The following is a 16089-nucleotide window of genomic DNA, read 5'->3' as shown; positions in this document are numbered from 1 at the left end:
TATACTAAAATTTATACAAGTTTGGAGTGCTCGCTTGAGTCTAGGTAGTTTAAATTTTTTAGAAAGTATGATGCCTCCCAAAGAATTTTTATGAAAAAAATCATTCTGAAATGCAAAACCCATTTTAAAATAGGTTTTTCTAATGCAATGGGAAGTGCAGTGGAATGCACAAAGTCTTACCCCAAACTTAAACACTAAAGGGTGTTGCTAGGTGCACCCAACAATTATATGAATGGGCCATATTGCCCTTATAATAAATATTTAAAAAAAGCGTGAACAGGATCCCCTTTGCATTTCAAAAATCATTCTCTTCCACGCACCGAGCAACCTTCTCTTCCGCCATTGTTGCTCGTTGCTCAAGTTTTTTGGTGCGTTTGTTGCGTCTGTCGTCGAGGTTAGTAGTTTGTATCTCCCCTCCCCCTTTATCTGCTAGTATAATGTAGTTTAGGGTGGTTTTAGGGTAGGAGACTTTTCGCTTTTTGGTCTGAGAAACCATGGGAGAGAGAGGTAGGAGATGAAGAGTTTTTTCGAACACGGAAGAACGTTCTTCCGTATGCATTTTTGTGTGAAAATTGTTCATAAGGAAGAAGGTTCTTCCATATGAACTCACAGAAGAATCTTCTTCTATATGAATGATTTGCTGCCTACGAAAGAAGGTTCTTTTGTACGCTTATACAGAAGAAGGTTCTTCCGTATGTTCATACGGAAGAACCTTCTTTTGTAGGCAACAAATCGTTTGTATGGAAGAAGGTTCTTCCGTGAGTTCATACAGAAGAACCTTCTTCCATGAGAACATACAAAAGAATCTTCTTCCATATTAAGGATTTCCATGCTACGGAAGAACCTTCTTCCGTATGAAGGATTTCCTTGATACGGAAGAAGGTTCTTCCGTATGTGCTTTAAAATCTGATTTTTTAATTTATTGTTGTTTGGAATCTGATTTTTCACATGCTATGATTGTACATGTCTTGTATCAAATATATTTTTCACATGCTATGTTTGAATGTATCAAATACATTCTCACATGTTAAGTCCAATAATTAGAATAACCCACTCTCCTTGTATATAATCATTATAGACAAAAAATATCTATATCCTTGAAAATAACAATGTCATATTTCTAAGTAAAAGATCCAAATCCTAGCAATCAATGTCATATTTCTAACCTATATGATATATAGGCTAGGAAATAGGCTTTGTCAAAGTGATCTTTAAAAATGAAGTTCGATTTCTTCTTAGCCTTGGCTTGATGCACCACCTCATTGGCTGTCATGACCCCATCAAAGATATTCCTTTCACCATAAATGCTGATTGTTATTATCCACCACTTTGCATAGCATGGAACTCTTGTATGGCTCTAACAATGTCATCTTTGATGACCTCCTAACAAGTTTTAATGAAGATTAAAGTCATGTAGTCCAAGGCTCTTGTTTTCATCACAATCCCACATGGCCTCTCTAATTTTCTCTAGAGTGAATGGTGCCACAAGACAAGAATTATCTTCCTCCAAAATAGATTTAAAATTGACCCCTTCCAACAACACCTTCATTTCACCTTCTTCAAATAATTTTGATTAGAAGTACTCTTTAATTTCTTTTTGACCCTCAATAGCTCTTCACACAATTTTTCATCCACCTCTAACCCTTTACTGCAATTGGTTCTTCTTCACCAATTAACTACATTGTAGAAGAAATTCTTCCTACATCCAAGGAAGTTATATTGGCCACTTAAGCCTAAACTTTTGCAGATTAATTAATTCTTGGATTCTTGCATTCTTCCAAAACTCCTTAAGCATGTCTTCCCTTTCACACACCTTCTCCTATGAAATTCTTCCAACATCCAAAGAAGTTATATTGGCCACCAACTTGTCGACTTGTGTTTGATGACTCCCAACCTTGTCCACACTCCACTTATTGATGATTTTTTTTAGGAGCTTGAGTTTCTCTTTGACCACATAAGCACCTCATCCTTGAACATTGTAGGATTTGTATGCCTTCCTTACAAAGTCAAGAAAGCTCGTTTCATCAATCCAAAAGTTGAATACTTTCATTGGATGAGGTCCCTAACCAATGCTCTTATGATTGATCATAATTGGATATGGATTTATTGGGAACAAATTGTGTTGCATTTGGCCAAGCTTGTAACCACTCTAGTGATACAAAAGCCTTATCCAATCTACTCATGCAAAATAATTGATTGTTGGATTTTTGCATTCTTCCAAAACTCCTTGAGCACGTCTTTCCTTTCATTCACCTTCTCCGAAGAAATTCTTCCTACATCCAAGGAAGTTATATTGGCCACCAACTTGTCGACTTGTGTTTGGTGACTCCCAACCTTGTCCACTGTTTATATATGGTTGGACAATAATAATAATAGTGTAAAAAAATATTATAATAAACATGAACGGAGATATCTCTATTAAAAAAATACAAATATAATATAAAAAATATGTACACCATTATTAATTAACAGCTTGTTGGGATTCCTTCTTTAACTGTAGAAGCACAGTAAAACACCTTAAATCAAACATTAAGTTGAAAATTATCATGAATAAATTTTAATATAACAAGGACATTACTTGTAAGAAGTCTTTTAAAGTGAGTAAAAATAAAAATACATCGTTAAAAAAAATCAATCATTGATATTCCACCACGTTCATGATTTGTTATGTATACGTGCATAATATTGATTATTGATTTTTCATCAACGACTATGATTACTTACTCTTAATTTGAAGGAGTTAGATCCTTATTTGTTAATTAATGTTGAAATGTAGAAAAAGAAACCTATTATATAACGACAATAGACACAATCCTAAAAACTAATTTCTACCTCTGGTGCTTCCTATTTTTGAATAGTCACATGATTAACATGAATTATTTAGAAAATACAAATGAAATGGAATATAGTATGGGCAGTAGTTCATGTTAACTACACACCTAGGATTAATTTTTGAGTCATCTGGCAACACCCCAAGCTTACTTATCAAGATTTTGACAATGCCTCTAACCATCTTGTGTGATAATTTCAAATAGTCAAGTGCTACTTCCCTGAAATATATAAAGAAATAATTTAGACCAAAATTAAGAATAGTAGTTTAGTTGTTTGTCTCTTAATTTTCAAAAGCAAAATTAAGAATAATTTCTCCTAAAACCTTCATACACAAAATGGCATGACATACCTATTTGTGTTGCATTAGGTAGAAAATTTTCAACCAAATGAGTATTGAGAAACCTTATTTACCAATTATATGAATAGTTAATTTGACCAAAAAACTACATTTTTCTTCATGATTTTTAGATCATGGTTAGAACAAGAGGTGTAGCACGTGCCTTAGATAGTGGTACAGGCAGAGGCATGGGTTAAGATGAGCATGATGTTGATGTTCCCCGGCGTCGTAGGCCTACCGCTTCTGCTCGTAGGCAACGGGTTCAGGTTAATGTCGCTGAGGAAGTTCCTCAGGTGACTGAGGATGTTCCTCCTCAGGTGACTAAGGATGTTCCTCCTCAGGTGACTGAGGATATTTTTGATGTGACAGAGGATGTTCCTCATGTGGACGAGGACATTCCGACTGCAGACATAGATGCTGCTGATGGTGCTGAGGGGTCACCTGCTGATCATGACGAGGGATTCCCTGGTAGGCCACATGACACATCGGTGCTGACATCGTTTGCTGACCATGTGGCATACAGTATCTGGAGTGGCGAGGTAATTTTATTTTTTATTTTTTGTTGTGTTGTTTGTGATAATGAATGTCTAATTAACTTTTATGTTCTATTATTCAACTCAGGAACGACCTGAGTTGAAGCTGGTCTCCCATGATAGGAAAGTTGATAAATTTGGGAGTCCAGGGCCTGAGATTGAAGGCCTTGTTGCCGGCACCAGATTAAGTCCATTGATCGGGTGTTCTGTAGTCACCGGCGATCCTGGACTAATATCCGCATTTGCGGAGAGGTGGCATAGGGAGACCAGAACCTTCCACCTTCCAGTGGGGGAGTTGACAATCACATTGGACGATGTGGCGTGTCTTCTCCATCTTCCTATCACAGGGGTATTACACAGGTTTGAGCCTCTGCACGTGGATGAGGTCTCGTTATTGACGGAGCTTTTAGAGGTATCTGGTGAGGAGGCTCAAGATGAGACCGTACGTGCTCATGGGGCTTACGTGCAACTGTCATGGCTCTGTGACGTCTATGAGAGTAGATGCTTGGCCCGACGTTGGATTGTAGAGGCTCGTGCTTACCTCCTCTACCTGGTGGATTGTACTCTTTTGGCTAATAAGAGTTCAACCCATGCTCATATGGTGCATCTGGAGGCTTTTCGAGACCTGGGTCAGTCTGGAGGCTATGCTTGGGGAGTTGCTGCCCTAGTTCACATGTATGACCAATGAAGCTTCCCAGACCCCCACACGACAGACGGGTGGGTACTTGACGCTATTATAGGTAAATTTTAAAGTTCGTAAACAGGTTTAAGTTGGAAATTGAATTTTAAAGGTTTTTTATGTTATGTTCACTTTATTTATGTAGTGCTAGATATATGAGAGTATTTTCCCAATGTTCATCAGTGCGTCATTAATTATGCGTACGTTGAGACTACCCCACGTGCCTCGAGGTGGCTTACGTCGAAGGTGCACATGAAGGGGATCAAGGGAGCGCCATACAGGGCACATTTAGATGCCCTAATGATCACGGACGTTTCCTGGTTTCCCTACAGTGAGCACCGGGCAGTTAGGAGCTTCGACCTTATTTCATGCTATCAGGGGCAGCTCAGATAGGGTCATGTTGTGGTCTATGTCCGACCAGAGCGGGTTGTACGATAGTGCGGGCACGTCCAGACCATCCCTTCACCGCTGATTCCAGCTTCGTTGTTGTATGACGAGATAGACGAGTGGTGGATGCATTTCGGGGACCATTTAGCACCCGCGGGTGTGATTTGTGTTGTTCCTGGGCAGGTATCAGCAAACTACATGGATTGGTTTTTCCGGATATCTCACCTGTTTGTCACGCCGACCCAGCAAGGTGATGAGCCCAGACAGCCAACTGCCCCAGATGTGGATGCATACGTCGAGCCACATGTGCCGGAGGTTCCAGTCACAGCTGCCCCAGACATTCAGTGGCATTTTAATTTGGTTTAATGCTTTGTAATTTGTTTTTTATTTAATATTTTGTAATAACTGTGTTTTTATGACTGTCACAGGTTGTTTGTGAAGGTTGCGAAGCGATTGCAGAAAGGTTGAAGCGTGTGCTCAACCTTAGGATGGTGACTGTAGGAACAAAGTTACATGACATCATGGAAGATTGCATGCGGATCGCTAAGGGAGAGGCCTCTAATGGAAGTCTTAGGGCGCGATGTAGACAACACATAGATTAGTTTTTGTTATGATGTGTATTATTTTTGTGTTTGATAACATTATTGTAATTGTTAAATTATTTTGGTAATACAATTTTTGTAAATTATTTGTTTCATTATTTAATTTTTCGTGAACCGATTCCATCAAATTGGACCAAAAAAAACACGAAAAAAAAAAATAGGATTTGGACTATTAAAAGTATGGCTAAAGTACCCACGTTCGCGTTTTTTTAAAATTATATGTGACTCCCCTAAGACATTCGAGGGGCGCTATTTCTATTGTTTGCACGTCAAAGAACTCAAAAAAAATAATATCGTGAACTGGTTCCATCGAATCGGACCTAAAAAAAGCACAAAAATCCAAAAAAATAGGATTTGGACCATTAAAAGTATGGCTAAGTACCCATGTTCACATTTTTTTAAAATTATGTGCGAGTTGCCTAAGACATTCGAGGGACTCTATTTCTATTCTTTTCACGTCAAAGAACTAAAAGAAATAATATCGTGAACTGGTTCCATCGAATCGGACCTAAAAAAAAGCACAAAAATCCAAAAAAAAAATAGGATTTGGACCATTAAAAGTATGACTAGGTACCCATGTTTGGCGTTTTTTTTAAAATTATGTTCGAGTCGCCTAAGTCATTCGAGGGACACTATTTCTATTTTTTGCACGTCAAAGAACTCAAAAAAAATAATATCGTGAACTGGCTCCATCGAATAACACCTCATAAAACAACCACAAAATAAAAAAAAATAGGATTTGGACCGACCGAAAGTATGCCTAAGTACCCATGTTCGGCATTTTTAAAAAATTATTTTACAGTCGCTAACGGCATTCAAGGGGTGCTATTTCTATTGTTTAGACGTCAAAGAACACAAAAAAAATATTATCATGAACCGGTTCCATCGAATAACACCTAAAAAAAACCACAAAATCAAAAAAATTGGATTTGGACCGTTAAAAGTATGCCTAAGTACCCATGTTCAACATTTTTAAAAAATTATTTCATAGTCGCTAATGACATTCGAGAGGCACTATTTCTATTGTTTGGATATCAAAGAACAGAAACAAAATATTATCGTGAACCAGTTCCATCGAATCGGACCTAAAAAAAAGCACAAAAATAAAAAAAAAATAGGATTTGGACCCTTAAAAGTATGCCTAAGTACCCATGTTCAGCATTTTTAAAAAATTATTTCACAGTCGCTAATGGCATTCGAGGAGCGCTATTTCTCATGTTTGGATGCCAAAGAGCACAAAAAAATATTATTGTGAACCGGTTCCATCGAATAACACCTCAAAAAACAACCACAAAATAAAAAAAAATTGGATTTTGACCCTTCAAAGTATGCCTAAGTACCCATGTTCGGCATTTTTAAAAAATTATTTCACAGTCGCTAACGGCATTCAAGGGGTGCTATTTCTCATGTCTGGACATCAAAGAACTCAAAAAAAAATAATATCATGAACCAGTTCCATCGAATAGGCCCTTAAAAAACAAACACAAAATAAAAAAAATGAATTGTGACCATTCTAATATGCCTAAGGTCTAAAAGTCAAAGAATTAAAAAAAAAATACATGATCAGACATATGGACACCAACGTGTTGTTTCAAAATACTGGAAAATGAAACTTGCATTCAAACAATACATTCAATTTTATTATGGAATTCAAACACACTGTAGATAGATAAAAGTTACATGAAAAACAAAAAAATAAACCTTGCATTCAGTCGTTTAGCGACATGGCAAGCACGTCGTCTTCCATTTCCATAACATGTTTAGTAAAAACAACTAAAATTTCTATGGCCCATATTTTTTCCAGTAGTTAGACTGTACTAACACCTTCAATACTTCATCATTGGTTTTCAGCTCAATGATTTCATATTTTATAACTTTATCTGAATACTCAAAACGACCTAGTTGCCGAAAAAACAATCGCCTTACCGTCTTTGATTCGTGAATTCCATGAGGGGAAATCCCTTTAGGTGCAACTTGATTTATCAAATCCATCAGTTCATCGATGATACATCCTGAAGGAATTTCAAATTTCTTTGGATTTTTCCTGTGAATGCGCAACCTACAAAGTTGTTCTGGCGTGGCATGTTCCACCTCCCGTTGTAATACAGGAGCGTGTCATGAGTAGCGGTCATAGTGCGTTGAAGTAAGTTTAATATTTCATCTGTTGTTCTACTAATAGTGCACAACAACTCAATCGGACCAACACACAAAAATTGGTCATTACACATTAACATGGTGTTGACATCATCATCATTTTTCAATTGCATACATTGAAAGCGAAAATAGTTACCTGTCTCTGCGACTAGCTTCCGGTAGTGAATTTCTTTCAAAAATTGTTCGTGGGTTAGATTTAGGGTGATGTGTATTCTGGTTTTCAGCGTTGCAAGGTCACAACTATTTGGTACTCGAATGGGCACTGGAGTGGAACTTTGGAAGTAAATCCCACTATCACTGTAAATAATTGATCCATTTGGAAAAGTGAAACCCAACCTTGAGTTCACAATCGTCTGACTGCTTGTTTCTCCTAAGAATGTCATACTTTGTTGTAACAATAGGGAGAAAATGTGAAAGCAGGTAGATTTGTGATTCTGTTAGCGAGTTGTCGTGTCTCATATATATAGATGATTTTCACTGACAGATTGTTTCACTATGTTTTAAAAAAAAATACAGACGCGTGAACATGTTTCGTGTTTATGTTCCCAAGTAAACCAATGTTGCTGCAAGCTTTATCGTGCATCACAACGTGTTGTCAAGTCATTTTCCATGTCACGCTCAAACTTTAAATTATGTGTTGTCAATTATGATAACAACGTATCATACATGCGTAGATCATTTTAGATGCACGAACAAATTTATTCCATAATGCAACAATTAATTAATGTCTCACGATTCATTATTATACAACAAATTACATTTCACAATCAAGCAGCCATAATACTGAATGTTCAGTCTTTATTTAGGTCCACATATTCTCTTCTAATTTTCATTAGGCTCATGTATTGTTGTATTCTACCAATATATGCAGTTGGCAACTGCTTTGCCTGAGGAAGTCAATTGCTTGACCACAACAACGCTACAGGCGGTAAAGGACAATGATCTTTTGGATAAACTTGTTGTACGTGAACAAACATTATCAACTCAAATGAACGAGCTAAGTCATTGCATAATTGTAAAAATGACAATAATTGTCTTCAATGTACCTGAACAAAATGATTTCCAAACACGTGGCTGACACATATCATGCGGTGCACCGAAGAATTCGGTGGTGGTTGACTTCTCAGAGGAAAAAATGTCATGCTTTGTTGTCGGGATAACGATACAACGATTACATTATACCTAGATACAATGACATATCCCATGTCCATTAATCCATCCACTTTTCCACACTAACTTGAATCAAAGAAACATACACATGTAATTATTTTAAAATTTTGTTTTTCTTAAAAAAATAGCAAATACAACATACTTGGGAGAACCCATCAACATGTAGCGACATCCTTAATTGTTCTAATCTCTCTGTGCCACTGAAGAGGTTGATGTAGTCATGCGACCATTTGCCAAGTTCTTTGATCAATTCGTTGCGGACCATCGGCCAAGATTCTTCACCCATACCTAACAAAATGACAATGGAACGATATCCACAGTTATCGTCCGCTTTGACGTCCACAACGTCCTCAATGAAACCCTAAATAAAAGGCGCAAACTGATCCAACATCGGGATGATCCTTGTTGGTTTCGGTGGTTCATAACATGATGCACTACATTTCACTGAGGTGTTGCAGCTTTGAGAAGAATTAAATGCATCAACGTACTCCCAATAGGATGGATCACGCTTTGTGGATCTTTCGCTTCTTTTCAGAGGTTTCTTCGGTGCACCTTTAGTCTTCACCTTCAATGGAGGAGCAAACATAGAGTTTCCTCAGGGTATGCAATTTCTCGAAGTTTACTCTTCAGAGTAACTTTGCCGCCAACATCAACGTCCTTAAATCTTTTATGTATGGTTTCTATCTCATCGTTGATGCTGACTTCTGCCTCACATAACCCTTGGTTGGAAAAATGAAGTCTTCGCCAAAACATATGGACCGATTCCAGAGGGATGCTGGCAACAACATAGCTAGACAGCTTACATGCACAAGGAAAACCGTGCGTCGATCTCATAGAACAACCACAAGAAGAGGGATCATTGCCACAATACTGTATGCGGTCCAACTCAGCAGCAATCTCATTTAAAGTGTACCTTGAAACCATTCCAAGAAGCCTCTTGAATAAGGTTTTTTTATATACATGTCCAACGAAATGTGTGCTTGTTTCGAAGGATGCTTTAATTTGAGTGTGCTGCAGCATCATCATGTTGTTCATGGCATCCCAAACACTACACAAGTCTCCAAGGCTATTCTGTAATATTCGTTTCAGAGAGCAATGAGCAGATTCAACCCTACATTTAAAATAGACAACAAACGGTTAAAAAAATACATGCATTTACTACTAACACATACTACAACCAATGAACATTCTAATACCTATTTGTTGTTGTGTTGCCTAGGTGCATCACCTTGTTCGTCCATGCTGTAACAAATTTTTCCTTGTGTGGCATAATCCACGTTTCACAGACATAGTCGACGAACATCGGCCATGGTGAACAAGTCATTTCAAACTTCTGAAGGCACTCAGGGAACTGTTGTTCCAAAGGACAATTTACCAGAGTACCCCAACTATCCATCACATAATCCCAGGCATTTTTTTGGCCTATTAAAGATTAATTTGCATTTGGCCTTTACATTCTTGTCGATGTGAAACCTGCACAACAAGTTGATACACTCAAGAAAGATAGTATTCACTGCTTTCATCAGTGCTAGGTCTCTGTCGGTGATAATAACACCAGGGAGGTGATCTTTTCGTAAAAATAGACCTCGGAACCGTTCCAAAGCCCATACAACATTATTCACACGCTCACCCTCTAGATACTCAAAAGTAGTAGAGAAAGTCATCCTCGTTAGTGTCACCCCAACAATGTCAAGCAGTGGGAGTCTGTACCTATTTGTTTTATAGGTACTATTTATCAAAAACACCAGATGACATGCATTGCATAATTTCACTGCATTTGGGTGACACCAAAACAAATCCCGCACCACAACTTCATCCTTCAATCTGTGCCAATGGATATATTGATCATGTTTGAGAAGCTACATCAGATGTTGCATTTCAGTATCAGCTCCTCTTATTGAAGAACGATATGCACTTCTTGCATTGTAAATTTGCTTGATCGTGGTGCAACTGTTGGCATTGTGTTCCTTCAACGTTAGGACTATGTTTCTTGGTTTCACCATCGACTTTGTCATATCTTCAATAATATTCTTCTCATCCTTCGTTAATCGTCCAGCATATGGATGTCCAACTAAGGTCTTGGTCAATTCATGGTTGTGCATCCCATATATCAGCTTCATCATCCAACCTTCACCTCCACGCACTGGTTTCCCACGCAGCCTAAAGGGACAACCACATTTCCTAGTCCCAGTGTCTCTTCTAACAAAATTTTATTCCTACACTTGTACTGATCGCTCATTTCACAGCCAATTAACACAAACGAACTTCTTCCTCTACGACAAGTATCTGTGTCAGACCTAATAATAATTGCAACAAACTCGTTTTCATGGGCAACCGATCTAGCCCACAACAAAACATCATCTCGGGTACCAAAGACCTACACCATAACCCTCACATATTAATTTTTATACAAAACACACATTCACCAAACGACTGAAACTAATGAACATCATTACTTGAGAAGTATTACAAGCGTCTCAAGATTCAACATGGCCTTCATTCATGCCACATTTTTGTTCATCATCAAAATCCATATCAAATTCTTCGTACATCGAACTATCATACGTCCATTGATCTTCGTCCATCTTAACGAAAACTCAAAAAAAAATATATGCATCATCCACAACTTCATTCAAACTATAACTATCAACTCATTTAACATTTTAATAATCCCCTATTTAAACATTTTATGACCTAATTTTTATTAATTAATTCAACATTTTACTACCAAATTTGAACATCGTAACTACCTACCTAAATAAATTGTCAAATATATACATCATACAAAAAAATACCAACTAAATAAACATTTTGTTACCTATTTTCATAATTATTACTACACAAATAAACTCACAAAAAATACTTCTAAATATATCTATCAACTAATTCATTTTACTACCTAATTTTATCAACTAATTCAACATTTAACTACCTAATTTGAACATCATAACTACCTAAATAAATTGTCAAATTAATACATGAATAATTCACCAACTATCCACAAATTGATGAAATATTGCATAAATAATTTTAAAATGTTACCAAATTTAAAATATTAACATTTAATCTTTAAAAAAAGAAAAACAAAAAAAGAATACTTCATACGGAAGAACTTCTTCCGTATGAAGTAATTTTTGAAACTACGGAAGAAGTTCTTCCGTATGGGCTCCACGGAAGAAGTTCTTCCATAGTTGTTTATCTACAACTACGGAAGAACTTCTTCCATAAGGGCCCCACGAAAGAACTTCTTCCATACTTGTAGATAAACAACCACGAAAGAACTTCTTTCGTGAAGCCCAGACGGAAGAACTTCTTCCGTAAGTGTAGATATACAACTACGGAAGAACTTCTTCCGTATGGACTCCACGGAAGAAGTTCATCCATAGGATTCGTACGGAAGAACTTCTTCCATAATGAAAAAATTATACATACGGAATAAGTTCTTCCGTATGTATACATTTTGCATTATGAAAGAAGTTCTTCCATATGAATCCTACGGAAGAACTTCTTCCGTATGTTCAAATTTCTTAAGAAAAGCTTCTTCCGTGACAAGCTAAATGAAGAACACTTCATCGGCGACAAAAAAATATATGAAACACCCCATACCTCGGTTGAGTCGAAATGAAAATAACACATTCCAACTACACAGCAACACTAACCCTCTAACAGCTTCAAAAAACCACACTTTAACACAGCAATAGGACCACACCGGAAAAATGACACTTAAACAATAAGCTAGTAGGGACCACAGGAAAAAAAATGCGAAAAAACAAAGCCAAAACCGTAAGCGAGGAAGGACCACAACCTTCCTTTTAAAGAAAATAATTAGAGGGGCAAAATGGGGATATTTTAATATTGTTGGGTGCACCTAGCAACACCCAACACTAAATAGTCCATCTACTCTCCTATTGGGCCCACATTCCATAGTTTAACAATGACTTATGCTAAATACACCTTCCATTTATACTTTTACACCCCCTTCCACTTATTGAAAAATAATAAGAGATAGGAGGTGTACTAATTAAAGATGGGGTGTGTTTATCTAAAACCCTTAACAATTTTAAGTTTAATAAGTGAGGGTCACTATTATTAGTTATATAAAGGTCATTATAATTTAATTATTATGATATATTTACTATTTTTTATTTGTATAATCTAAGAGAATATACATGTTTGAGGACTCATTCCAAAAGAATGTGGGTTCGATTTTCATTGTCGATGTGAGAATCTCATTAGTGGAGAATATGAGTACCTTTGTAAGAGTTCTTTGAACTTTAAGGCCTATTCTAATCTTAGTGAGTCTCGAGCCCTAACTCACCTTAGCTTTTTTTATCAAAAAGAAAAGTACATACATTTTTTAGAGTGACTTTAATTTTATGTGAGGATGAAATAATAAATCTAAGTCATGTAATCACACATAGATAGTCAATATTTAAAGTTGAGAAAAATAGCCTATAAACATATAGTGTAATATGATTTTACATTGTCATCTAATTACAAAATATCTTTGATAACTTTATTGACTTTATAATAATAACTTTACAAGTCATAATGCTGATTTCTAATTAATTAATAATATAAAAAATTTACATTCATAGTATTTAATCATTAAATCCTTTAAAGTTTGCATGTTTTCTTTAAAAAAATCATGTAATGTTAACCACTCGTAAATAAGATGTTACGGTCAATGTCTATTTTTCTCATTCATAATATAGATACATCCCTTATCATCTAGTATACAAATTTCAAACTAGTGATGTAACTAAATATATTCCCTTCGAAAATTTTCACCTCTCATTTTATTTCTTTTTTAGGAGCCGTTTCCATCTTCTCAGAACTTCCAATACGCATCATATTAATAAAGCATCCATGAACATATGAGAATAAGATTCTTCCTTGATTTATTTTGCTTAATTTCTGAGCAGCAGCTACTAGAGCATCTTCAACATGGAGTGAGAATCAGGCTTTGAATCAGCATGGAAAATGAAGGAACTCATCAAAAAGTATGAGTAGAAGTGACACCATTATTACTGTTAGAAGATATGATAATATATTCTGATTTTATAAAATCAGAATATATTATCATATCTTCTAACAATTACTGTAAGGATATATTCTTGCTTACACCCAAATGAACAGAACAAATGAATTCACGAAGTTGACGTATGAAGCAATATTTGCACCCCGAAAAAGAAAAGTATTTTACATCATCAATTGAAGAGGAAGGTGAAATCACCATGAGCCGCAACATCAACAATTTCACACCTTTGCCAGGGTCATGGCAAAGAGGTTTTAGATCCTTTGATGACCACACTTTCAATCATCGTGAATCCAATGAGGTGCCTGTGTTTTACGGATCTCACTCTACTCATGCCACCGTAAGTTTATTCTATTATTGTTTGTGACATTATTTTTAGGACATGATGACACGGAAAAGAAAGGCAAACTAAATTTATGTTTATGGAAGCAGAGAATGGAACTATCATTGTTTGAGGATGATAGTTTGTATATAATCTCGGTTCATAATATTAGCAGGATGGCAGAAGTTCGGGTGTATTAGCTCGACAACGATTTTCGGACTTCAGAAATCCTTTAGGATTCCACAGTATACCAAAGTAAGGCCAAGTTGCATACTAATTTGCTTATGTGTTTAGACTTCCCAAGAATGGTAATCAGTGTAAGAAGTTGTCTTCAATGAATAATCAAATGATTTGATGATTGACATATGAATGCATGTTTGAATTTCTATAAATTTCACTGAATTAGATAGTAACAATTAGGTTTGATGCGAGTATGACCATTGAGGAGAAATCTAGTTAAAAATATTTCTTACAAATTCAGGATTTCACAAATTGTTCTCAATTGGTAAATGAATTAACAATCAAATACTATTCACGAGGAATCCAGAAGGAAGACACCAAGAGCCTAATTTTTGGTGGTAATGAAATTCTTTCTCTAGCAGGACAGAAAATGAACACTATGATTTGAATTCCATATCAAATATCAACCTCTCCCCTCCCCACCATGATATGCTTATGCTACTTAGTTGCATGAACTTGTAATTTTTAGGCTTAAGAGTGGAACAAAAGTCTAGCTAATTTACCAATTTTTTTTTATCAATTTGCAGTTTTCCAGCACCACCACCTAGAAGACAACAAATTCATGCTCACAATGAGGATATGGGAAGGCTAAGAGAGATTTTCCTTCACCCCCCTCAAAGATCCACATTCCAAACAAGCACACAAGCTCTCCCAGTGGTAGAAATTACCAAATCAACAGCTTTGAGCAAGCTTAAGAAAGTAGTCTATGACCCTCCCCCAAAGAGGTATGCTAGGAGGGTGAGCTTATACTACAGAAACAATGCTGCAAAGCCTTTGAAAGAGAAGCAGAGAGAAAATGATGAAGATAGCAAGAGCTGTGCTATTTGTTTAGAAGATTTTGATCCCAGTGAAGAGGTGATGCTCACTCCATGCAACCACATGTTTCATGAGGATTGTATAGTACCATGGCTAACAAGTAAGGGCCAGTGCCCAGTTTGTAGGTTTGTGATTTGTGAGATTGGAAGGGGGAATCATTCATCCTTCAATAACAATGACATAGCAAATTTGGAACCTAGCAACTTGATTAATGGAGAGCTTTTGTCAATTTTGAGGGCCATGGAAGAAGCTTTTCAATTGGGAAGTATGACTTACTAATGTACACACATGAATTTGCTAGAGTTGGGAGGATGATTTATTTGTAGCTTATTCCTACATATACAATGAATGTTTTTCTTTTTTTACACAACGTATACTATGAAATTTTATAGGTAGAACTTGTTAGTGATATAAAATTAATGAGATAAGATTGGAAACCAACTTGTTATCCAATATTCTTCAGAGTATACTTTAAAGTTCTGCATGCATTTATCTATTCACCCCTGGTCTGTTTTTCACTACTTGAACCATAGCGCATATTGATTAGAAATACAAGTCTAATCAAATCATCATGCTAGCGACGCGCTTTCGGCTTATAAATATAGATTATGTACATTTATCATTTTTTTTTAGTAATATTATATAGATACCAATATATAATATACACTTATTTAACATATTTATTTTCTTTTTATTAAATTATATCACCTATTATATTTTTTGTTTCTCTTTCACTGTCACCTAACAGCATAGGAGTATTTATGTAACTTTATTTTTTTTATTGAAAAATTAGCTATGTAGAAAAGGTGTAATAGGGTCAAAATGATTATATATAACCCAAATAACTTAATATAGGGAGAGGCCCTTGTTTGAAAAACTCATCTTCATTTTAATTTTAATTCAACTAAGAACAAGGTGTAATAGGGTCAAAATGGAAATTACTTAATGCAACCTCTTTTACTTGGTGCACCCCATATTA

General features: G+C 36.1%; 1 protein-coding gene across 2 annotated transcripts; it reads left to right on the top strand.

Moving 5' to 3' along the window:
* The first annotated feature begins 13852 nt into the window (after window positions 1-13852).
* On the top strand, window positions 13853-15551 carry LOC114417082. 2 transcript variants are annotated; one of them, XM_028382182.1, is made up of 3 exons: window positions 13853-14072; window positions 14227-14309; window positions 14822-15551. In XM_028382182.1, exons 1-3 carry the CDS (start codon window positions 13860-13862, stop codon window positions 15387-15389), a joined length of 864 nt encoding a protein of 287 aa, XP_028237983.1. In that variant the 5' UTR covers window positions 13853-13859; the 3' UTR covers window positions 15390-15551. The 2 variants fall into 2 exon arrangements, with proteins under 2 accessions (XP_028237983.1, XP_028237984.1); XM_028382183.1 differs by having other exon boundaries at window positions 13854-14072; window positions 14230-14309.
* The last annotated feature ends 538 nt before the right edge of the window (window positions 15552-16089 follow it).

This window comes from Glycine soja, chromosome 6, assembly GCF_004193775.1.
Source record: "Glycine soja cultivar W05 chromosome 6, ASM419377v2, whole genome shotgun sequence".
In the NCBI taxonomy this organism is placed as follows: domain Eukaryota; kingdom Viridiplantae; phylum Streptophyta; class Magnoliopsida; order Fabales; family Fabaceae; genus Glycine; species Glycine soja.
This window is presented reverse-complemented; position numbering and strand designations above follow the sequence as displayed.

Bases quoted from the DNA above. Each gene is read 5' to 3' on its own strand.
- LOC114417082 (XM_028382182.1), top strand. From the start codon at position 13,860: ATGAAGCAATATTTGCACCCCGAAAAAGAAAAGTATTTTACATCATCA. The intron at 14,073-14,226 runs GTAAGTTTATTC...TCATAATATTAG, and splicing joins CTCACTCTACTCATGCCACC to CAGGATGGCAGAAGTTCGGG. The intron at 14,310-14,821 runs GTAAGGCCAAGT...ATCAATTTGCAG, and splicing joins GGATTCCACAGTATACCAAA to TTTTCCAGCACCACCACCTA.